Source organism: Mastigoproctus giganteus, chromosome 1 (assembly GCF_048544385.1).
Source record: "Mastigoproctus giganteus isolate SK-2022 chromosome 1, ASM4854438v1, whole genome shotgun sequence".
NCBI classification, from domain to species: Eukaryota; Metazoa; Arthropoda; class Arachnida; order Uropygi; family Thelyphonidae; genus Mastigoproctus; species Mastigoproctus giganteus.
This window is the reverse complement of record NC_143575.1, coordinates 33,303,559-33,330,044: the sequence shown is the minus strand read 5'-3', so window position 1 is coordinate 33,330,044 and position 26,486 is coordinate 33,303,559. Positions and strand designations below refer to the sequence as shown.

The window sequence follows — 26,486 nt, the reverse complement described above, 5'->3', positions numbered from 1 at the left end:
GTCATGAATGTTTCAGTGTGTTAAGATTAATACTCTTTAAATAAGAACCAAATATTTTTGCTAATAATTAATTAATTTTGCCAGTAATTAATGATAAAACTTAAATGACACACAATGATAAAAACAGATTTTTTTGCTAATAAAATATAAGAACTTTCAGTACTCTTAGACTGAGTACTGAAAATAAGAGGTTTTGAGGGCTTTATTTTGCTTGCATGTGGAATCATGCAAGCAAAATAATAGATGCAGTTGGATAAATGTAATGTGGTAGATTATTTAAATTTTTTTTTTAAATCTTTGGAGCAACTTTCATGAAGATTATGAAGTTCTAAAATCTTAGTTTGGCTGAGTAATCTGTTCAAAGCTGTCTTTTTATATATTTAATGGTACATTATATTTTGAATATTTTGAAAAATTTTATTAAAATTGGACCAACAGAAATCTGGGGTCAGAGTGCATGGGGAGCCCATGAACACATTTTTTTTTATTTTTTTTTTATGAGAACCCCAAACACGAGAGGTATTATAACCTATAGTACTTAGTACTGTGCTTGGGTTGGACGTTGAGAAGACGAAAGAAGATATTTGTTGATATTGGACTTGAACTTCTGTAGATTGTAATTTTCAGGAAATACGTATGAAGGAAGGTTGTTCCAGAAAACGGCAGTTGAATGAATAAATGAGGAAGATGAAAAGTTGGTTCTGTGGGTTTGAAGTTGGACAGTAAATGGATGTTGGCTGGTGGCGGCACGTGTTCGGACTGTTTTGAAAGAGAGAGCGGGAATTATAGAAGCCAATTCAGAAGAACAGTGCCCATGGAAGTATCTGTAGAAGAGGCATGCAGCAGAAACAGTGCGTCTATGAGACAGCGAGTGGAGAGACTCTGTTAGAGATGAATCATTAATTAACCTAACTGCCCTCTTCTGAATGGAATCAAGAGAGAGAGGTTTTGGGGGCACCACCCCAGATGTGGGAACAATATTCCATGGCAGGACGGATTTGCGATTTATACAGAGTGAGCAGCTGTTTGGGAGAAAAGTAACGCCAAGAGCGAAAGAGAAAACCAAGTTTTTTAGATGCAGAGGAAGCAATATTTGTAATGTGCTTGTGCCAAGAGAGATTAGAAGTCAGGGTAATCCCCAAAAGAGATATATCATTTTGCCTAGAAATCGGAGTGTCACTAAAGATAAGCATAGGAGCAGAAGAATCCTTTTTGCGAGATATAAGACAAGATTGAGTTTTAGAAGGGTTGAAATCAACTAAGTTGTCTTTGCCCCACTGGAGAATTACCTGAAGATCGGCATTTAAGGAATTGGCAGCAGATTTTCGAGAACTTGAAGCTGATTGAGCTGGACAAGGTTTCTCAAAATGGAAAGTTGAATGCAATGTGCTATCATCGGCAAAACTATGGATAGGATTTCCAGTCAATGGAAGAAGGTCATTGATATACAAAAGGAAAAGAGTGGGGGAAAGAACTGAACCTTGGGGGACACCGGCATTAGTGGAGAAGTTAGAAGACAGAGAGCCATCTACCATCACCCTCGGTGAGCGATCAGAGAGAAAACTGGATAACCAATTACTAAAAACAGTTGGCAAACCATAAGATGGAAGCTTGTTTAGAAGACCTTTATGGCAAACATGATCAAAAGCCTTTGAGATGTCAAGAGCAACTACTTGTGTTTCACCGAACCTTTCCATTGAATTAGTCCATAAATGGGTAACATAAGCCAGAATATCACCAGTGGATCGACACTGACGGAATCCATACTGGCGATCGTTGATCAGACGGAAGGTTTCTAGGTAGTTTAAGAGTTGGCAGTTAATTGATTTCTCCATTACTTTAGAAAGAGTAGAAGTAATTGCAATGGGACAATAATTGGATGGGAGGGATTTATCACCCTTTTTAGGAACTGGCTGGATATGAGCAAATTTCCAATCAGAAGGAAAAAACACCTTTGGAATAAGAAAGTGAAAAAAGGCGGCAAAGAACAGGAGTAAGTTCAGGAGCACAGGTTTTGAGAACAAGTGGAGAAATACCATCAGGACCTGGAGCTTTCTTAGCATCAAGATTCATCAAAATCCTTCTGATATCCTTTTGACGGAAGACCACAGGAGGCATTGAATGGAGCGTGTTAGGAATGGTGGGAGGTGTTTTACCAAGATCATTAATACATGAGCTGGAAGAAAAATGGGATGCTAGCAGGTCAGCTTTATCCTTGGCTGAAGTGACAACAGAACCATCTGGTTTGGACAGAGGTGGGAGCAGAGATGGGCAAAAGTTGCGGCCAATAGCTTTGGTAAGAGACCAGAATGCTCGGCTACCATTAGGGCAAGAAGCAAGTTTTCTACTCTTAGCCTGTTCAAACTCTAGTTTGGACTGATTAATAACTGCTTTACAATTGTTGCGAGCTTTGGTGTAGGCAGAAAATGAAACTGAAGAATTAGAAACATGGGCTCCCCATCTTAATTCTTAGATTAAGAGTAGGAAAAAGCCTCTTATTAAGAATACTGAAAATAAGAGGTTTTGAGGGTTTTATAATTTTATAAATGGACTTTGATGAATAACAACTATAAATTTTGTTTTGAAACTTGTTCTTATCAAATTTGTCTGTTATATGATGGTACCTAAATTTCCATATAATGTGATTGTTATGTGACTAGTAGCCTCCTTGATTCTGTCTTATTTTACTCATAGGAATTTTTTAAAATTCATTTTTTCGGATATTTGTTATTTTCTCTGTAAGGAAAGCTATTTCCTCAATACTTTCATACAGTTTCTCAGTTTCCATCTCTCAGGACATGAACCTTCCTCCCAGCTAATCTTTTTGCTTTTAGTTCCATGATTGCATCACAGTTTCTTGACCTTGACCTGTTTAATTATTTTTGTCATGCATTCCTTGACTTGCAACAGAATTTGCATATGCTGCACCATACTAGCAAAATTGCTACAATTGAAGAAAACTACAGTGATAAAAGTCTGTCCAGTTTTAAACTTTGTTAATGGACAGATTAGTGTTTCTCACTTCCACAATTGCTTTACCTGTGCCTATTTTCCTGAGCACAGTATGGATATTGCCATTAATGTCCCACAGTATAAAATTTAAAATATGACTATAACCATATCTCTGTCTTCAAAGATTGTAGTTGCATTGCTATCAATTGGTAATTTTTACATGAGAAGTCAAATGCCAATTGATGTTTTTTGTGCTTATGAGTGCTTGTCCATTTGATTGTTGTGTGAAATGATGCCTGCTTTGAAGGAGATGCCTATCTTTGCTTGCTTGGCCTAACTGCATCTGAGCTCTGGAAATGGTCCATTGGCCATATGGCTACATGGGATTCATGCCTGATGGGACGTTGGAGGTTGAGGGGGGGGGGGGAATGGGCACATCCAGCATGTTTACCAGTCCTAAACATTGCAGACATACTGAGTGGACCAGATAATAAGTACAGAATACAGAAGCACAAGATGCTGCTTTTTCAGTGTACCAATTCACATATGCATAATAACAGTGATAATTTTAGGAGGCCTACTGCAATACATTTTACCAAAGTCAAAAATATAAGTTTATCCAATGATAGATAATATTATTATGATTTCTGCATTTTACTATATGTATTGCAGATACATGAGCTACAAATATTGTACCATTGTAGTGCAAAAATTGTTTTATGCTTATGTATTGCTCTGTTTACAGACAGGGATCACACAGTAATGTGCATATTCTTTATCACTTAACAGTGTGGTGTTGATTCCAGATGTAAGATGCAGAATCTTGACTTAATAAATAAAATAATATTAATTCATATGTATTAATTTTGTAAGTCAAGGTTTAACATCAAAAGATTTTCTTGTGTTCTTTTCATAGGTATGAAAAAAATTTAATTTTTGCAAAGAAGAATGGAATTAAAAGAGGCTTGGCAACAAGTGTGGGTGTGGCTGTTATGTGGTTTTGTAATTATGCTAGTTATGCTCTAGCATTTTGGTATGGAGTAAGGCTTATCATTGATTCTAGAGCAGATGGATCCCTTACTTATAGACCAAGCACTTTGCTAATTGTGAGTATTCTTTTTGTGTTGAGTTGATTTATAAATAAAATCAGACGTGTGGCATAAAATTTGTATTATGATTATTACAAATATTGTTTTTTTTTTTTTTTTTTTTATGTATAGTTTAAGTAACATGATAGTAAGGTGTATCACCTTCTGTGATCTTTACAGTCACCGAATCCTAATTCTATAGAAGCTTTATGGGGTATACTATCCATTAACTTGAGTTATATTCATCATCATCATCATCAGCCATTTTCAATCCACTGCAGGATGAAGGCCTCTCCAGCAACTTTCCAGTTCCTTCTGTTTTGAGCACTGGCCATCCATTTACTATCCAAAAACTCATGAATTTCATCTATCCATCTCCGCCTTTGTTTTCCAGGTTTTCTTCTAGCTCCTCTTGGGTACCATTCTGTTATTTTCTTAGTCCATCTGTCATCATGTCTTCGAGCTATGTGTCCTGCCCAAGACCATTTTAGTTCTTTAGTTTTGATAAGAATGTCCTTTACTTGAGTTTGCTGCCTAATCCATGTGTTTCTCTTCTTATCTAACAGTCTGATTCCCAATATAATTCATTCCATTCTTTGCTGTGTAGTTCTCAGCTTCTCTTCCATTCTTTTGGTGAGTGCCCAAGTTTCACTTCCATAAGTCATGGTGGGGAGTATACATTGATTCATTATTTTACGTTTCAAACTGGGATATGCTCTTCAGTATGTGACTATATTTCCTGAATGCTATCCATCCAAAATTTATTCTTCTCTTGACTTCCAGCCATTTATCATTATTACAGCTAATAACTTGTCCCAGATAAGTATATGACTCCACCTTTTCAATTGCTGCTCCTTCAATCATTATTTCCCTTTCCTTGGCATACTTGTTCATCATTACTTTTGTTTTAGCCATATTCATCTTTAGTCCAAAATCCTTACTAACTGTGTATAACTGATTAAGATTTTCCTCTAATTCTTTGGGATCGTGGCTTATGACCACAATGTCATCTGCAAATCGTAAATGGTTTAGGTACTCTCCGTTCACATTGACTCCTTTCTGCGACCAGTCTAATCTTCTGAAAGCTTCCTCAAGGGCAGCAGTAAACAGCTTCGGAGATATTGTGTCTCCTTGTCGAACTCCTTTCTCAATTTTAAATTTGCTACTGTCTTTGTCTAGTCTAATAAAGGAGGTAGTACTCTCATATATTTTCTTCAAAATCATAATATATGGGGTATCTATGCCTTGTCTTTCCAGTGCCCGAAACATTGCCTTATGCTGTATGGATTCAAATGCCTTTTCATAACCCACAAATGCCAGGCATAATGGTGTTTTATATTCATTTGCTTTCTCTATTAGCTGTGATATTACGTGAAGGTGATCCATAGTTGAGAATCCTGTCCTAAAGCCAGCTTGCTCTTTCGGTTGATTCTCATCAAGTATTCTTTCTAATCTCCCCTTGTAGATGTGGGATAGCAAGCTAATTGGTCTATAATTTCCAATTTCTGATTGATCTCCTTTCTTATGCAGCAAAACTATGATTGCATTATTCCACTGCTTAGGCGTCACACCTTTTCTAATGCACTTTGTGAAGAGCCTTGCCAGTTTTTTGTGTTATGTCTCTTCCTCCCAATTTTAACAACTCTACAGTAACTTCATCTTCCCCCGGGGCTTTCCGATTCTTCATTTTCTTCAATGCATGTTCTACCTCATCAGGAAGAATATTGGGTATGTCGTATGTGTTGCTACTTTGCAATCCATCTTCCCCACTGCTGGTATCATTCCCTCGCTCCTTGTATAATTCTCTATAGTAGTCTTCTGCTATTTGAATTATGCCTTCTCTGCTGTTTATAAGTACACCATCACTATTCTTCAGTTTCAGTACCATTTGTCTTTCTGTATTACTGCTCATGGCTGCTGATTTAAATCCTTTGTTTTCCCTTAATGCTTGTTCTACTTTTCTTGTGTTAAATCTTCTTATGTCCTCTCTGAGTCTCTTTCTAATGGCTTTGCATAACTCAGTATACTCAATTTTCTCCCTGTCAGTGTTTTTCTTGCTCTTCATTTGTCGTCTTCGTTTCATCATGACAAGTGTTTCTTGACTAATTTTTTCTTCTTTGGATTTCTGTTTCCCTATAGGTTTCTTGGGCTTTATCACTTTCAGAAAGTTGTAATATTCCTCGTCGATATCTTGGTCCTGAACAGTCTGCAGAAGCTCAAACTTGTTCTTAAGTTCCAGTACATACTGCTTTTTCTCCTCCTCTGTTATCTCAAAGACCTTTGTATTATTTACTCGAGTCAGTTTTTTCCTTTCCTTTCCTACATCTATATCAAGTGTACATCTTACCATTCTGTGATCACTTCCAACATTTACCTTATTCAGGACGGTAACATCATTCACAATATATCTTCTGTTAGTGAGGATGAAGTCGATTTCATTAGTTGTTAATCCATTTGGACTCTTCCATGTCCACTTTCTGTTCACCCTTTTCTTGAAAAAAGTGTTCATTACTGACAGTCCTTGAGATTCTGCAAATTCCACAAGTCTTTCACCTCTTTTATTTCTTTCACCAATTCCAAAATTTCCTATAGTTCCTCTTTCTGCACTGTTTTGCCTTTTTCCAACCTTAGCATTGAAGTCCCCCATAATAATAGTGTAGTGGGTTTTCTGCTCATCTAGAAGACTCTCAATTTCGGTGTACATTTCTTCAACCTCTTCATCATCATGGCTCGATGTTGGTGCATAAATCATTATAATCTTTAGCTTGTACCTCTTAGAAGTCTTGACACCCTTGGTGATGTACTTTTGAATTCCAAAATGTTGTTTTTAAAATCTTTATGGACCAGAAACCCAACTCCACCTTCACTCCGTTCACTGTTTCTATTGGTGTACAGCAGATTTCCACTTGATAAACTTATAAGTGATTCATTTCTTCTTCTTGTTTCAGCCAAACCGATGATATTCCAATTCACCTGTTCTAATTCCTTTTCCAGCTCTCATATATCCTGTCTTCACTGATGAGTGATCGTACGTTATAACAGGCCAAGTTCAGTTTCCGTGCATGGCAGCCTGGTCGTACCCAGAGATTCTTAGCACCCTCTGCTTCCACTCTGATCCTCTCGCTGCCGTAAGAGGGAGGGTGAAAGCTGCTGGGGACTGAGGGCCATTTGTATCGTGGTGCTGTCATATGCTGGAGGGTTTGGTCTTTTCCTATTCTCGCTGACCAGGCGTCTTGAAGAGAACCACTCTACACATTCGTTGCCACCTAAGTGACATAACAGGGCTTACCATCGAGAAGGTGTGCATGAGTGGATTTTAGGGAGGCAGGCCAACTGGACTTCTCCTAAATCTTCTGTAATAAAGAGATATTGGATCCATCAGTGTTTTAGGCTGAGTGTCTGATAGCACACAGGATACCTATTCCCCTCTAAGCCCCGAGTTATATTAGATGGATACTACTCATCTGCGGAATAGCATCCATCTATCTTGTCGCCTTTCAGATGTGGACAGAATTCTTGCTTAATATTTACAAGTTGTCATTAGTTAATTAAGTCTCTTAACGTGTATTCCTAATCTTATCAGTAGCCATTAAAAAAATAATAATAAAAAATACTGATAGTGGGGATATGCCATAAGCCAAACATCTGAAGAATAAGATAAACATCTCTTTAGAAACTTGAATGACACAGCAAATATGATTGCCTTATTATGAGTGACTTTAATTTATCTCTCTCTTATGGAATGAGCTGGCAGTGCACCAAATGGGATCCCACTTTTGAACCAGCTGGATGACCTGTTTATGCCAGAATATCAAAGAGGGTACAAGGAGGTCAATTGTCCTTGATATGATTCTCACTAAGGATATTAGCAATATTAAAGACATAATAGTGAAAGAACCAGTGGTGGGCAGTGTCTAAAAAAATTTCAGTAGTCAAAGAAAAGGTTTCCATTTTAAGGGGCTTCAATTTTAAAGAGAAGGAATATATCAGAGTGAAGTACAGCAGGGTCTCAAAGTATGAGAAGGTTAGTTTCTTGGTACACCCTTGTGTAAGTGAGAATCTGCTGTAAGTCAGGAATACCGTAATCCTGTGATCTACCGTAAGTCCCCCACAGAAAATTACAAACCATGTATGCATATATATATATATAAACTTTTATTTGTGTAAATTGAATGTACATAAATTTTGAATAAAGTACAATTAGAACATGAAGGGTGTGCCTTTAGGGGAAGCTGTTTAGGCTGAATTATTATCTAGCTGAATCTATTACTAGCTGAATTAGGCTGTATTATTGTCCTTATTAACCCCATAAGGCATCTTCTAGTTCAAGTTTAGAATTCTTACTTATTTGAATGAAAAGCTGTTACCACACATCTACTATGATGTTGACCTCTCCATTCCTTCCCCTCATGTGTTGTTGACTGCCATCATAAAATAGGCGTCACGAGGATAAGTGTCGTAACTACACGTTGCAAGCATAAGTGTCGTAACTACACGTCGCGAGCATAAGTGTCTTAACTACACGTCACGCGCATAAGTATCAGTGTGGCCGGGGGAGCTCAGACATTTATTCAGAAGTCATATAATTTAAGATCCTACTGTACTGTTAGTTGTCTGACAGCACCAGGGGTTCCTCCCCCTATCTCCACATCCTACTGTACTGGCTCTGTTAACTGGGGAGGCAACTATATGCTGTAGAATATGGATGCATTATGGGAAGTGTTTCAGTGGTTTATCCTGGAAGCCACTAATATTTTCCTACCAGTAGAGAAATGTGCAAAAGAAAGATGCCAAAATAGATGATAATAAAACTGAAAGGTTTAATTGAGAAAAACATAAAGGCATGTGATTGTTGCAGATTATTTCAGTAACAAGCCCACTAATAAGGTAAGACAGGTCACAGCTGAATGCAAGAAATCATTTGCAGAGAGAGCTAAGACCAAGAATGAGGAATTCTACTCATATGTGAATACAAGGAAGAATAGGGTAAATCAGATGCCTCCACTTACAAAATAGAAGCAGTAGATTCATAGATAACCACTCACACAGTGGCAGAGTTGACTGGGTACTTTGCAGTGATTTTAACAATTTAAAGTGCATTCAGAACAGGTGGAATAATGCAATAAGAGATGTAATAATATGACTTATTGGTTATAACTAGGATGACTCAATAACCTATGCAGTAGTACATAGCTTTAGACTTATATATATATAGGTGATCCCTGCTTAACGCTGATAATTCGTTCCCAAAAAATAGAGCATTAAGTGAGCGCGTATTCCTGTAATGTAACATATGTATATGTGAGTCGCAGTCTATGCCATAGGATATTTCCTAATCAATAATAAATGGTAGCGGAAAGATGCACAAATGTCGGTCAGAATATTTAATATTAAAAATTTGTACATATAAAATATTCTCCATTACATACGTATATAATTATGTGGTAAGTAACTACATTATATATCAAAATTAAACTTAAAATGCCAATTAAAATCATGAATTTATTAATCTGATGGCCCTGGGCTGTTGAGTTTTTGTAACTTTGGTTGATTTTTGTTTGTACTTTGGCTGTCTTCCTAGTAAACTAAAAGGGGTTTTACTTTAAAATCCCTGCAGCATTACCACCCAACAATAAAGTCAATCGATTCTTCACTGCTTTGAAGCCTGGCATGTTTTTTTTTTCTTTTTTTGATATGAAACTTCTTTTAGGCATTCGTTTCCAAAAAAGTCCTGTTAAAAACTTGTTGAGAAGTTTAACACCACTCTTCAATAATTTTTAGAATTTCTTTTTTGAAAGTTTCTGCTTGTGAGTTGTGACAGCATTAGAGTGAGATATGGGTTATAATATAAAAACAGCATTGTAGCGAATCAGCCAGCGTAGAGTGAAATGCATTATAACGAGGGCCTGCTGTATATATATATATATATATGGAATAGAATAACAAGAAAGTGGAAATAAGAAGGCAGAAAAATGGAAAAAAGAGGAAGTACTCTAGTTCAGTCAAATGCAGTAGATGCTAAACCTGTGTAGAGCATGGACAATAAAGTGAAAAAAATAAAATAAAATAAAAAGTGAGGGGTCTAGAGAGTGATAGAAGGGGGATTGAAGATAAAAAAAAATTTAAATAAATATATATAATAAGAGATAAATAATTACAAAATTGACAAAATAAGGATGTTTCCACACAACTTACAAAACCGGCCTCTCGTCAGGTGTCAACAGCCAGGATTACAAGCAAGATAGCAACATGTGTCTTCATTTCTGATGTAAACACAAACCAAAGGGTAAAAAATATAAATAAAATTAGAATAAAATTTTATTGTTACTGAAATATAAATTTGTTATTGAAATAAATGAAAATTTTATTTTCATTCATTTCAATAACAAATTTATATTTCAGTAACAATTTCTCACAAAAATTTTATTTTTGCAAGAAAAATAAAAATTATTTTACAAGAATTAAGAAGGGGGATATTTTGAAAATGGCTTGTGAACTTTTACAGTTGACATTATAAAGACTAAAAATTAAAACTGGAATCGACAACAGAAATTTCTAGAAACATATAACTTATTAGTCTAATCCAAGTAATGATAAAGAGATTTGAAAACAGTAAAAAGCAAGTAGCCTTGGAAAAAATAACTTACATTGTTGAGAAACAAGAGGCGACAATAAAACTGTACACAAGACAAAACGAAATGGCACCTCCATAGCCAGGTGGGCAGGAGCAGCAGTGCGTAGCACATGCTTCTTGATTAGACCGGAGTTCGAGCCTGTGATCACCAAATACGGAGGATGCAGAAAGGTCAGGGAATGATCACTGCATATTCCCGGAGCAATATGGCCTTAGTTGCTAATGCTCCTAAAAACCAAATAACAACAACAAAACGAAACTAGAACTGAAAAGCACATGCCAATGAGATACAAATATAGTTATACAACAGCAATGCCTAGTAGTAAAAATTTGTCAAAACTAAAATAATTAAGGGGAAAAAATGCGTACATCACGTAGAGACATCCTACTAAATGCAGTTATAAACTATTAAATGTTTATAGTTTATAACTATAAACTATTAATATCAAAATGTACAAGCCTATAGAAAAAATGCAAAATAAGGTGATAAAGTGAGATTTAAACAGATATAATGTGGAAAAAATAGATAGAGTAGGAAGAAGTGTGGAAGTATTATGTATCTGAAAAAATTTTTTGAAGTAAATAAAGTTACAGATTAAGCCAAGAAGTGGGAAATTTAGACTGGCACCTGGCAGTAATGCTGAGGCCAAAATGTGTGAAAAATCACAATAAGAGACAAAATACAAACCGCACACACGTGTACACAAAAAATAAAATAAAATAATGAGAAATCTGTAGCAAGTTAATGAATTTCGAAAAAAAAAATTATGTTTGATTATATTAAGAGCTTTATGAAAATGATAATTTAAAACTTACTACCAGTAAGTTTTAAATTATCTTTTTTTATTAACTTTTAAGTAAGTTTCTTAAACTTACTGCCAGTAAGTTTAAGAAAAAAATTTTTAAGGTTGGAAATAGCAATGTTGTAGTTATTACATATGGTAGAAATTCTAACATATTGGGAAGTAATTACATTAGAGTGGACACTATTAGAAATATTGGAAAACCAATGGAAAAAATTAACAGCTTCAAAGTTGAAAGAATCTCTTTTATTTTAAAAGAACAACTGAAGTGTGATCAGTACTAATGTTAAGATCCAAATAATTAGCAGTGTTATTACTGGAATTAGTTTTTTCTAGAGTAAGTTCATAAGGATACAAATGGCCAAAATCCTTAATTAAGTTAGGATAATTGATTACACAAATGTCATCAGTATACCTAAATAACAGGATATTTTGAGGAAGAGAAATTTTGGACCAGCAAAGATATAAATTTGCAAGAATACAAGAGGTAGGGCTACCCATGGGAGTACCCTTGATCTGTTGATGGTTTCTAATTCTATCTCTAACACACACACACACACACACACACACACACACACACACACACACACACACACACACACACACACACACACACGTATATTGTAAGAAATATAAAGTTAAATGTGAAGATGGAAGTGTAAGTTACACAGAATGCCAAAAGCTGAGAAGAAAATGCAGGTTGTATCATAAAAAAGTGGCCTGTAAAAAATTATTCAATAAGCATGAGAAATAAAAGTAATGGTAGCTGGCATCAGATAAAGGTGGGCAAATTTGACTATAATTCAAAGGGGAGGGGCCAAGAAAATATGCAAGTAAATCTGATGACAGCAAAAGTAAAAACTTGATACATGATCAGGTATTTCATCAGGGGACTACACCTAACCATGCATCAAAGTACTGTGTTTCTATACTTTCCAATAATTGTGTAAGAGAAGAAATTGGCAGAGGCTTTCCAATAATTGTGTAAGAGAAGAAACTGGCAGAGAAGAAAAATGCATGGGCTACATACAAATTAACACGTGACACGGACGCCTATGATAGATACAAGTTGATCTGTAACCAAGTTACAAAGGAGGTTAGGCAGGCGAAGGCAGATTACGAGAGATCCTTGGCAAGGGATGCGAAGAAAAACAGCAAAGAGTTCTTTACTTATGTAAACTCTAGAAGGAAGGGGATGAATCAGATTGGTCCACTTGAGATCGATGGGTCAACTGTTGATGACCCTGCTCGGGTAGCTAACAAACTAAATGAATATTTTGCATCGACATTCACACATGAGGAGTTATTCAGCGAGGGGAATGCCAGAGGTGTATTCAACTCTAGCAGTAAGCTAGAGAATCTTGTAATAACTGAGAGCAAAGTGGAGGAGAAATTGTTGAAGATAAACACAAGAAAGGCACCTGGGGTGGATGGGATCTATCCAGTTATATTAAAGGAGGCAGCAAAGGAGGTAAGCAAACCCTTAGCCATAATTATGAGAGCTTCCTTGGACTCAGGGGAGGTACCCATTGACTGGAGATGTGCAAATGTGACCCCAATTCACAAAGGGGGATCAAAGGCTGACACAAGTAATTATAGACCTGTGAGTTTAACTTCTGTTCCCGGAAAATTAATGGAGGCACTGGTGAAAGAAGCACTGCAGGATCATCTAGACAAGACTTCAGTTATAGCTAGGACACAGCATGGTTTTGTTAAGGGGAAGTCTTGCCTGACCAATTTGATTGGATACTATGATGCAGTCACAAAAGAACTGGATGCAGGGAATAACTTTGATATTATATACTTGGATCTTAGAAAGGCTTTTGATACTGTTGCACATGGAAGACTGCTGCACAAATTGGAGCAGTGTGGCATTGGAGGCAAGTTGCTGCTATGGATAAAGGGGTGGTTGAGGGGGAGAAGACAGAGAGTGGTAATCAATGGACACTGCTCATCGTGGACTAATGTTATTAGTGGAGTCCCTCAGGGTTCAGTATTGGGGCCTTTATTGTTTTCTGTATTTATAAATGATATTGATGATTGTATATCAGGCTTAATGTCCAAGTTTGCAGACGATACGAAGGTTGGCAGGGTTGTCAAGGACACTACTGACACTATGCTGCTGCAACAGGATTTGGAAAGGTTGAGCAGATGGGCTTCGAGGTGGCAAATGAAGTTTAACATTGACAAATGTAAAGTACTACATATGGGAAACAGCAACCCCAGAGCAACGTATCAACTCTGTGGTACTACACTGACAGTGGTAGAGAATGAAAGGGACCTGGGGGTGGTGGTGCAGGCAGATATGAAGTTCTCTGAGCAGTGCAGACGAGCTGCAAGAGTAGCTCATGGTGTATTGTCAATGATATATAGGAATTTTTCTAGCAGGGATAAGGAGGTGATTATTCCCTTGTATAAGGCAATGGTCAGGCCACACCTAGAGTACTGTATACAGGCCTGGAGGCCTCATTTCAGGAAGGATGTAGAGCTGCTGGAACGAGTACAGAGAAGGGCAACTAGATTGGTGAATGGGACAAAGGGGTTCTCTTACGAAGAAAGGCTTAAGTTTTGCAAATTACAGTGTCTGGAAACTAGGCACCAGCGGGGTGATCTGATAGCGGTGTACAAAGCCTTGAATGGTTTGAGCATGCTCAATGCTGATGGGATTCTTCCTCTAGCTCAGAAAAATCACCTGAGAGGGCATAAATTCAAATTGAGGAAAGACAGATGTAGGATAGATGTGCGGAAATTTGCCTTTAGCCAGCGGGTGGTTGGTGGGTGGAACAGACTTCCATCCCTTGTCGTGGAAGTTGATAGCCTAAATAAGTTTAAGGCTCAGCTGGACAGGTATTTCGAACGAACAGAGGGGTGAAGTGGAAGTGGTTATTTTTATTTATTTATGTTACTTTTTTTTTTTTTTTTTTTTGGCTGATGCTGCATAAGCTTGCTTTCTTGCATCAAATGCCTCTACTAATGCTAATGCTAATGCTAAATTTAAGAAAATGCCACCGAAGAGGGAAAGCAGTATAACACATAAATTATGGACAAGGTAGTCCCAACACAGTGTGAATAATAAAAGTTAAATTAAGGTAAAGTAAATTAAAATTAAAATTCAAGGTAAATTAAAACCAAAACTTGGTGTATAAATAACTGAGTACAAAAAGAATTGAAGCAAGCAAATGGTAATAGGCAGGACACCAATACCAAATGCGAGTGTGGTGAAATTTCGAAATGAAAGAAGTAAAAGTCGATAAAACAGAGATTTAAAACTGAAAATTAATGGTTGCTAAAAAGCGTGAAAAACATACCTGATATATAGAAAAGAAGGGGCTGGAAATGACAGCGTGAACACACACACGGTCAGTAAAATAGCTGAAACTGAATCAGTAAAATACACAAACAATTCTATGCATTAATAATTTATAATAATAAAACTAATGTGACAGAGAGCTGTAAAATTGATAACCAGTAACCTCTATAATTTTGATAGGTAAGTGTAGAGAGATACATAAACAAAGGGAGGAACAAAATATTCTAGAAATTATGGTGCAAACACCCATATAGATAATGTAAGGAATCTACGTTAAATATAAGATTAAAAAGCATGTAGAAATATGGCAGTATGTGTAACAAACAAGACTAACCAGAGATTTAAAACAGAAGTGGCTGTAATGCAAAGAATAGCAGTGCACAAAGCAGCAGATAGCTAATTCTTGAATTAATATAAAATATAATATCAATGAGTTAAAACCAGGAGAAATAGTGGAAAAAATTAAAATAAGTTGGATATGACAAATGCACCAGAGAGTGCAAAGCAGCAGCAAAGGATGCAGATGTATATATATACATATGAATGTGAAACTGGGAGTGTAAGTTACACAGAATGCCAAAAGTCAACAGGAAAAAAAAAAGCAGAAATGGGAGAAAATGAATGCTAAATTTAAGACAAAAAGTATGTAGAAGTATGGCAGGATGTATAACAAACAAGATATCTAAAGGTATAAAACAGAAGTGGCTGTAATTTAAATTACTTTCTTTTTCCTGTTGACTTTTGGCATTCTGGGTAACTTACACTTCCAGCTTCATGTGTGTGTGTGTGTGTGTGTGTGTACATGTGTACAGGGTGTCTCAAAAATATTGGTACAAATGGTTAGGGGAGGTAGGTAACATCTAAAGGAATGTAAATCGCATAGGAACCCATAACCGGAAACGTCACTGTAAGTTGGTAGACGGAGCTGTTCATCAGTTCGCGAGAGGGAAAATTTCTGGTTTACTCATTCAAGCTGTAGTTGCTGCACGAAGAGCATGTATCGATATACGAACTGTGAGCTGGCAGACATGCACCTAGTGTACGGATTAGCAGAGGGCAATGGACGAGCCACTCAACGAATTTATGGAGAACGCTTCCCAGACAGACATGTACCGGACCACCGTTTGTTTGCGCGTGTGCATCAAAATTTGTGCAGTTATGGGTCATTTAGAGGTAACAGGAGTAGTGCGGGCAGACTACGTTCGACGCAAACTCCCGCCATGAAAGAAAGTGTGTTGAATGCCGTTCAGAATAATCCTACTACCAGCACACATGCCGTTGCCTCTGCCTTAGGAGTGTCTTGTTGCAGTGTACAGCGTGTCTGGCACGATGATTCCTTATACCCCTTTCATCTCCAAAGGGTTTAGTTACTGCTCCCCCAAGATCATCCTGCGTGTGTGGCTTTTGCACAGTGGTTTCTCCAAGAAAGTGTTCAAGACTTGAATTTTCCAGCCTATGTTTTGTTCACGGATGAGGCTTATTTCACTCAGGAAGGCATTATTCAATCAGCACAATGCTCATGTGTGGGCTCACGACAACCCACTCGGTGTACACCCTCATGCAGCACAACATCGCTCGCAATAAATGTGTGGGCAGGTATGGACGGTGACTGCTTAGTCGGTCCATACCTGTTGCCATCCCGCATGAACTCCACTAAATATCGGATCTTTCTTGAACAAGTTCTACCAGGGTTACTTGATGATGTTCCAGCAAATGTGAGATGCAACATTTGGTTTCAACATGACGGGGCGTCTGCCCATTATGGAAGGTGTGTTCATGACCATTTGAACAGGCGTTTTGGGCATTGATGGATTGGCCATGGTGGACCTGTTGCCTGGCCCCCACACTCACATGATTTATTGATTTCTTTCTGTGGGGGGGGCCCTCAAATCTATCTTGTATGAATCGCCTTTGGTGATAGAAATGGATCTCATGGTGAGACTCATCTGCGCTGCTGCTACTGTCAAAAAAACTCCAGGTGCGTTTGACTGTGTCAACCAATCCATGCTGCGTCGGTGTCACACATGCATCGTGTCTCATGGTGGAACCTTCGAGCATCTGTTGTAACATCATGAAATGCATCCATCTCGTACTCCATTGTTAATATTATGGTAAAGAAATGTTTGCCACTAATTACTGTCGTGTGATTTCTGCTTCTTGTGCCTCTGCTACTACTTTCCCGTGACATTTCCGGTTATGGGTTCCTATGCGATTCACATTCCTTTAGATGTTACCTACCTCCCCTAAACGTTTGTACCAATATTTTTGAGACACCCTGTATAGTATAGTTGATGAAATGGTGTCAGTGAATACAAAATTAATAAATAGGTATGAAAGATGTACCTAAAAGTGCAAAGCAGCATTAAAAGGATGCAAGAGTATATATAAGTTGTATAAACATATTGAATTAAATATGCATAAATTGATGTGAAAGTTATACAAATTGCCAGCAACTAGAGGGGTGAAGAAAGTAGAAAAAGAAGCATAGTAGATTTGTGAAAGGTAAAAGAATGTTAAAATCCTAGAGGTTACGATAAATTAAGAAAATTATGGGCTGAATTACCAAGCCAATATAAAGTAGGGGAACTGTAAAGTAAAATTAGTATATTAAAGTAATAATAAAATGGAAATAAAAATAAAATGAAAAGGGTATAGCTGTCATCAGATATGGGGGGGAAACATATTTAGAAAAAGGTTGAATATAAGTAATGCAAATATGCATGATCGGATGTCAGCAGAAATAATTGATACACGATCAGGGGACTATACTTGTCCATCTAAAAAACTCAGAGCTACAGGGCTCTGAAAAAAAGATTGAGGTAATCTCTTACTTTTTAATATACTTGTCCATCATAATAGAAGAAAAGTGAAATGCCAAAACAAGTAATGAAAATTAAATTAGCACTCTCTAATACAGTATAGACAAGGTAGTCCCAATGCAGTGTAATTTATTTAGGTATAAATAATTTACTTAATTATTTATTAACTAATTACTTAATTAATTTTAATTATGTTTATTTACTTTTTCTGTGCTTTTGATCTTTCTGCTGTCTATTTCTAATGTTCTTCCCATTCGTTAAACTATTAGTGTAATGCGAAGGTGAAATGAATCTTCCTACTATCCTACTTCTGTTGCTATTTTTTGTCTTTATTTATTTTAAAATACTCCTTTTTTCCCTTCCCCAGTTTAATACCTCACCCTTATACCATTTGCTTATTCTAAATTGATTTCCTGTCTATACAAAATTAAATCCTACAATAAATTCTACATATTCATTTTGAACTTTTTCCTATACTAAATTATTTATACCTCAATAAATTACACTGCGTTGGGACTACTTGTCCATACTGTATTAGAGAGTGCTAATTTCATTTTCATTATTTGTTTTGGCTTTTCACTTTTCTTGTACTACGATGGACAAGTACAGAAATGCAGTTCCTGATATATGGTCAGGTGTAGTCCCCTGATGAAATACCTGATCATGTATCAATTATTTCTGCTGACATCAGATCATGCATATTTGCATTAACTATATTCGACCTTTTTCTAAATATGTTTTCCCCCATATCTGATGACAAGCTATACCCTTTTCATTTTATTTTTATTTCTGTTTTATTTGCATTTTATTATTACTTTAATATACTAATTTTACTTTACAGTTCCCCTACTTTATATTGGCTTGGTAATTCAGCTCATAATTTTCTTAATTTATCATAACCTCTAGGATTTTAACATTCTTTCACCTTTCACAAATCTACTACACTTCTTTTTCTACTTTCTTCACCCTTCTAGTTGCTGGCAGTTAATACAACTTTTATATTATATATATATATATAAAATCTTAGTCTTTATAAGTTATTGGCCTTATGGCCCGCCTTATACTGTTATGTTTATATACAAAGGGTACTAGGAAAGTTTTGCAATATGACGCAACAATGAATCACAGGAACTGCTTGTTGCTGCATGTTGAGACATGTTCATACGTGCATAGTAGCCGCCGCGCCAAGTCGATGGGTTCAGTTATTCATTAGTAGTGAGAGTGTAAAGTGCTTGCGATGGCATCGTGGTCACGAAATGAGATAAGGACAGTTTTGCGGTATAATTTCGTGCGTGGTTTAACCATAGACCAGTGCTTAGAAGAAATGACACTTGCACTAGATGATGATTGTCCACATCGTACAACGATATTCAGGTGGTATAGAGAATTCCAAAGGGGAAATTTCACTCTGGAGGATTCTGAGAGGCCGGGAAGGCCACGAACGTCAGTTACGGAGGAAAACGTTACTGTTGTGAGGAAAATGCTTGACGAAAACAGGCGAGTGACCTACCAACAGATAGAGTATACTTTGGGCCTAAATGCACCAGCAATTCGTTCGATTCTGCAAGATCATTTGCACGTGAAGAAACTTTGTTCTCTCGGGGTGCCGCATCAACTGACTGAAGAGCAGATGACACGACGTGTGACTTGGTGCCAGGAGATGTTAAAAAAGTTTGATAAGGGACAATCTCGGTATGTGAACAACATCGTGACAGGTGACGAGACTTGGCTGTACTATTACGATCTGCCGACCAAGGCTCACAACAAAGTTTGGGTCTTTGATGATGACGACACACCCGTAATTGTCAGAAAATCCCGATCTGTAAAGAAGAAAATGATAGCTGTATTTTTCAAATCGAGTGGAATTGTGGAATGTGTCGTTTTGGACACGCAGAAGACAGTCACAGCTAAGTGGTATACTGAACAATGCCTGCCTAAAGTCATTGGATCTATGAAGAACCTGCGGCCAAAGTCAAGAATGGACACCTGGTACCTCCATCACGATAATGCTGCAGCTCACCGCGCCAAAGCCTGCACCGAATATTTGACCACGACAGGACTGAAACTTCTCGAGCACCCTCCCTACAGTCCAGACCTTGCTCCCTGCGACTTTGCACTGTTCCCGCATGTGAAAATGAAGCTAAAAGGGAGGCGGTTTTCCAGTGATGAGGACCTTCTACGGGCTTGGGACAACGAGTGTGCTTTACTCCCTAGTGAAACTTGGCAGAACTGGTTTAAAGATTGGTTTCGGAGGACGGAGAGGTGTATTGAATGTAGAGGAAATTACTTTGAAAAAATTAAATAAACAAAGCTGTATTGCAAAACTTTCCTAGTACCCTTTGTACATATTCAGTATCTATATAGTACATATTATACGCCGACCGGGCTAGCCGGGTGGGTAAAGTGCCTGTCTGGCAACCCAAAGGTCGCGGGTTCAAATCCCGCCTCGGGCTTGGATCAAAGTACTGCAAAAACCTTGGGAGGTGCACTGTGGCCACAGAAGCCGATGCGCCAACAACTACAAAAAAAAAAAAAAAAAAAAAAGAAAAGAAAAACATATTATACTTTTACTATAATAACTATATATATATGAAGTTATATAGAAGCATATGAGGAATATAAAAAGAATATCAGTGCAGATTAATGCCATCATTAATTCTGTATATTCATTTCGAAAAAAAAAAAAAATATATATATATATATATATATATATTTTTTTTTTTTTTTTTTTAAATTTCTATCCCCCTTCTATCACTGTCTAGCTCCCTCACGTTTTTTCTCTCCATTTATATATATATATAAAAATTGGGGTAAATGTTATATCAGATCAGATTAGTGCCATCAATAGTAGATTGAACATTACACCAATCATAACCTCTAGGATTTTAACATTCTTTCACCTTTCACAAATCTACTACACATCTTTCTTTTTCTACTTTCTTCACCCTTCTAGTTGCTGGCAGTTAATACAACTTGTGTATATATATATATTTTTTTAATTTCTATCACTGTCTAGCTCCCTCACTTTCAAGAATTATTAGAGCAATTCGAGGGAGATTGAGGTACTATACTTATCCCTACTGCCTTTCTCCTTATGTCAGCAGAAGCTTTCTTTTGCATAAATATAAATCAAATGAAAATTATGATTGGCCTTCTATTTTCTATATTCTATATATTCATTTCGAAGTTATCTGTCGGGCTAACTGTTATCTTGCCTGTTTGATGCTAAATTTAAATTGTAACCAAATTAGCCTTTATGTTTATGTTTATTAATTGGACATTGTTAAACAGGCAGATAGCAATCAGAAATAGATAGCTCTGTTAATTATTGGCTGGATATATTGAAAGGGATTAGCCCTAGAAAAAGTTCCTTTCAATGTATCTATATATCAATAATTAGCTACATAATCATTATTGTGTTATAGAATTATATATTATTACTAATTATATGTTTATTTCCAGGGTATGGCATTGTAGACCTACACAGGCTGTCTTAGTCTTTATAAGTTATTGGCCTTATGGTCCACCTTATACTGTTATGTTTATATACATATTCAGTATCTATATAGTACATATTATACTTTTACTATAATAACTATATACCGTATTTCCCCATGTATAAGATGCACTTTTTTCATAAAATTTGGGGTCTAAAAACTGGGTGCGTCTTATACAGTGGTTGTAGATTTTTTTTACTTGCATTTCCCGCTTTTTCGCGCTTGTTGTCTTTGCGCTCATTGTTTTGCAATTGTTACCGGTATATTAGGTTACGTTTTGCCACGTTCTGCCCAGAAATGGCTCAGAAAAGATTTTTGTACAGTGCTGAATTCAAGTTAAAAGTGATCCAGTTTGGAAAAGTGAATGGAAATCGTGCTGCTGAACGTAAGTTTGGTCCTCCTCCAACTGAGAAGCCAATCAGAGACTGGCTACGGGAAGAAGAAACCCTACTGAAAACACCACGGCAGAAGGCGGCCATGAGAGGCAAGTCAGCAAAATGGCCTGATTTAGAGAGGGAATTGAAGATATGGATTGAGGAGCAAAGGGCAATTGGAATTCCTGTGTCCACAAAGATGGTTCAGCATGAGGCAAGAAGAATTTCTGATGAAAAAGAAGTTACTGATTTCAAAGGAGGACACAATTGGTGCTTCAGGTTCATGAAATGGAATGGACTAAGCATGCGTACACGTACCAGACTTGCCCAAAAGATGCCTGAAAGCTATGAGCAGAAGGTCCTTGAATTTTATCGTTTTGTCATTCAATGTCGGAAGACACATCAGTTTGAGTTGGGACAGATTGCAAATATGGATGAAGTCCCCCTTCAATTTGATGTCCCAAGTAACAGAACTGTTGATAATAAGGGGGTGAAAACTGTAAGTGGACATGATAAGAGCCATTATACAGTTGTTCTAGCTTGTTGTGCTGATGGAACCAAGCTGCATCCTATGCTGATTTTTAAACGCAAAACAATGTCAAAAGAAGACATTCCTCGAGGAGTGATTGTCCACATTCATGACAAGGGTTGGATGGATCAGGATGGGATGAAGATCTGGTTTGAGAAAGTTTGGAGCAGGAGACCAGGTGGGCTCTTATGCAAACCTGCCCTATTGGTGCTTGATCAGTTCAGGGCACACATAACAAAAAACACAAAGAAGATTTCTGCAGAGCAAAAAACAAAACTTGCCATCATAACTTACCTGGAGGCTTGACATTCCAGCTCCAACCACTTGATGTCAGTATTAACAAACCCTTCAAAGCTGCCATGAGAGACGAATGGAACCAATGGATGAAGTCTTCTGGGGACAATTTGACACCAGCAGGAAGCGTGAAGAAACCAACTATAGGAGAAGTTTGTATCTGGGTGAAAAGATCCTGGGATAATATCAAGATTGAGATTATTGTCAAGTCATTTAAGAAGTGTGGCATTTCAAATGCCATAGATGGAACTGAGGATGAGGCAATATATGAAGACAGTGATTCGTCATCAGACACAGATGAGGACAAGTTAATGGATTGGGAGTTTTGACAGTGATGAGTTGTATGAATTTTATGATGAATAAAACCTGAGTTCAATAACTTTATGTAATACATTTTTTTTCAAATTTCGGGCCCCAAAATTAAGGTGCGTCTTATACATGGGGAAATACGGTATATATGAAGTAGAAACATATGAGGAATAGAAAAAGAATATAGAAGAGATTAATGCCATCACATTAATTGAACATCATATCAAACTTTATATAACCTTAATTATTTGTAAATATAATACCAAATGGATAAATTGGAGTATTTAGAATATAAGTATTAGGGGTGAAAAACTATACCCATTAGGTCAAAGGGCGAAGTATTTAGGTAATCTAAGTTGGACTTCTTTGTTGTACCCTATAAATAAACACATGGGCTAGCTCCACTCAATATATCCCATCAATAATTAGCTGAGGCTATCTGTTTCTGTTTCCATTTGCCAGTTTTTCTATGTTCAGATTTATTGAGAATTTACTGCGAATATATTATTATTATCAATTTAGTTTAATTACTTTAATATACATTAAATTTATCAGAAAACTGGCAGAATAACCGCTAGCCCGACAGATAGCAGTGAAAATTAATAATAAAAATAATGGAAGTGAATCAAACATAATAAATGTGAGCACCAACTATTTATTTTTGTAGTGAAAAGGAAAGGCTTATGCCTAAAATTAAGGTGAAGAGGAATAAGGATAGTAATATTGAGGTCTATTACTATCCTTATTCCTCTTCCATGCTAACAGTCCAGAAAATATCAAATAATGATAATGAGAATAAGAATTTTCTACAACTGATTGTTGTGAAAGGTCTACTGCATGAGGCATTGTTCCTTTCGCTATTAAGAAAATATGAAAAATATTTGTAAAACCTGGAGAAGTCATTACATATTTAGGCTTAACTTTGTGTGTATTGTGGCTGTGAGCTTACCTGTAACGATGTTGTAATTTCTTTCATTTATCCATTTTGCAATTGTATTTCTTGTATAAACATATTTTCCAACTAGAAACTGTACATTTTCTTGCTGCATTCATCTGACCAGTTTGATATTATTTGAATGTTAACTAGTGCTGGTATAGATTTAAAATGGCTGTTGATTAGAAATGAGGTATGGAAAAAAAAAAAAAAAGAGAAAAGGGTAAAAAGAATGAATATACAGGTATCAATCAGCTATAATATGAGTGAATATATAAAGTGTATCTATGTTTAGAATATTGGTTTTCCCTGTTTAATACTTTTTCTACTGGCTTTTCCAATGATGTCAATGACCTGCATTCAGAACAGACAATTCTTTGCATGGCTTTCCTGTCACATGCTGTTAGCTTCAGAGGTTTTCTGGTTTGTTTCATCATGGTTTCAGATTAGTTCGCTTCTTTTGCAGATTACATTAGCAATCGTTAACATAGGAATCTTCTGTGCCATTGAAAGGTCATATACAGACTGATTGCTTATGTGGCTCCCTATTATCATTGTGCACTGAAAGTTTTTTTTAACTACATTGAGTCATCTTACATTCACAGTCATATTGCTGTCACCTTGAAGGCCTATGACCATATTTATCTTTATGTCTGACATATAGTGTTTGGGTAGGATGTGATCAAGGGGTGTCTGGATATGAATTGCAGGGGTGTGTGTGTGTGCGTGTGCGTACATATTCTTTCTACCTAATAACCAGTGTATGTGCAGTGTATATGAAGTTCTCCAATTTCTAAAACTGATAGTCTGTTATAAAATATAAAAATATTTTGTATTTTTATAAATATATTTATAAAACAGAACATCAAATTTAGACACAGAAGCAATATAAATTTTAAATAAAATAAAAGAATCTGTATTTTATAAAGATGAGTTCTGTCACAAAATGCATTCATAAATACACCATCATGATAGGCTTACTATAGCCATCAAAGCTGGTGTACTAGCAAATATTCAAAAATTGTTAAATCAGAGATAGGATTTTAAAAAAAGCAGTCTGTTTTCTATTAAGTTTGTGGTAAATTCAGAAAGAGAATCATATTGGAAACTGTTAACTTTGTCTGTCATAATGTGTTAAAAAAGTAAGGTGTTATTAACAAGTCGTTTTACTGAGAGTTTCACTCTTTCTACTTTTTCAACTTCTGCATCTTTGTTTAAAAGAAGTAATGATGTAAATTACCAAAACTTGGATAAGAAAACAATCACATTATGATCAAATATATTTCAGTTAATAATTGTATATGGTAGTTTTAACTATAAAAACAATTAAATCCAATTAAAGATGTTATAAAATGGATTCTCAAAATGTTTGATATTTTATTTTTTGTTTATATCTGATTAAGTTCTACTCTATTTAAGGTTTTCTTCAATGTTCTTTTGGGTGGTCTTAATATGGGACAAGCATCTCCATATATTGAAGCATTTTCAGTAGCTAGAGGTGCTGCAGCAAAAGTATATTCTATTATTGACAGGGTAAGCATTGTAATAGCATATATCATTTCCAAAATTTTTTTTTTTTCCGAACTTAAGCATTTTTTTATTTATCTTTAGAGTTATAATATAAGAATTGAAAAAAAAATTGCCTCCTATAGATGAGTCTATCATTGGTGGTTGTTGTTATTGCCCTCTTATTAGTTTGTGTGTAAAAAGCACCTACAAAAATATTACTAAATAGAAAAACAGTTCAGCTTAATACCCCCTCACTTTGTTTACTTCTCTCTCTCTTATACATAATTCATCTTCTCATGTTGCCAACTTTATTCTCCTTAGCATAAACTTTGTGTAATGTGAGCTATAAATAAACAAAAAAAGCCAAGTTTATTTTTATTCAAGAACTCAGATATTGGGCCTAATTTTTCTTAACCTTGCAATGGTGGCACCCCTAACTGTTACAAAAACAGTGGCATAAAACCTGACAGAGTAAACTTTCTTTTTAATTTCTGGAAAAAGAGTTTATGGAGTTTTGTAAATTCTGTATGGAGTTTACCAATATTTAATCTTTTCTTAATGGATTACAATACTTCTTGTATGTTATTTTTTAGTTTTTAATTTAAAAAATATTTTAGAAAAGGTGATTTTTACACCTATTATTTTGGAAAAACAAAAAAAAATTAATTCTGCAGAAAATTAAAGTAAAAACATTACAGACATAAAATATAAAGATGAAACCATTTGCTTTCTTCCATTTTGCAGATTTAAAAACCGTTAAACTTGCAAAACTTTAAAAGTGAATGTGCACAAGTATTTATAAATTATTTTAAAAACAGTAAAAAGAAAAAAAAAAAAATATATATATATATATATATATAACATTTTAGAAACTATTATTTACTTCTGATTTTTTCAATTAAAAAAAAAAATATTGCAAATTTGCCATGTTGTGACTCGGGCAAAATATGAATGTTGCTAACTCTCTAAAATGAATATTGCCTACTGTGTTTTTCGTTATTCAAATAATAATGAAAAGAATATTAACCAATCTTTCAAAAACACCTCTTGTAAGCCTATTTATATTTATAAAGAATACCTGGGACAGTTTTTTACCTACTGTTCTTTATGCTCACAGCAGAAAATAACTTTGCCTGCACAGTGGGTTTCGTTGGTATTGCACTACTTTGAAATTTATGGCCTCACTGGAAGGTTTATCTTCTATTTATTAATTTTTGGAAAACAGTCATAAATTAGATAGTTTGCTTTACTTTGTAAAGCGGTCTTTATTTAATTTATGATTTTTATTTGGATAATGCTCTAAGTGTACTCATACCCTGCGATTGAAGAGATCATCCAAAAATAACATGCATTTTGTCAAATAAATAATAATAATAATAACACAGTACCTAACTTACTTTAGAAAAATATTTGGTCCTCTTAATAGACTGAGAT

The 26,486-nt window shown here is 35.9% G+C and overlaps 1 protein-coding gene across 4 annotated transcripts in view; it reads left to right on the top strand.

The window, feature by feature from the left end:
- The window catches only part of LOC150090693 (ATP-dependent translocase ABCB1-like), a 390,895-nt gene that overhangs the window by 187,135 nt on the left and 177,274 nt on the right, over positions 1 to 26,486 (top strand). For 3 of the 4 annotated variants that reach the window (XM_090372299.1, XM_090372292.1, XM_090372305.1), the window contains 2 exons: positions 3,869 to 4,058; positions 24,963 to 25,076. In XM_090372299.1, coding sequence (XP_090228425.1) covers positions 3,869 to 4,058; positions 24,963 to 25,076 — 304 coding nt within the window. The remainder of the gene's footprint in view (positions 1 to 3,868; positions 4,059 to 24,962; positions 25,077 to 26,486) is intronic. The other variant, XM_090372310.1, reaches the window with a different exon arrangement.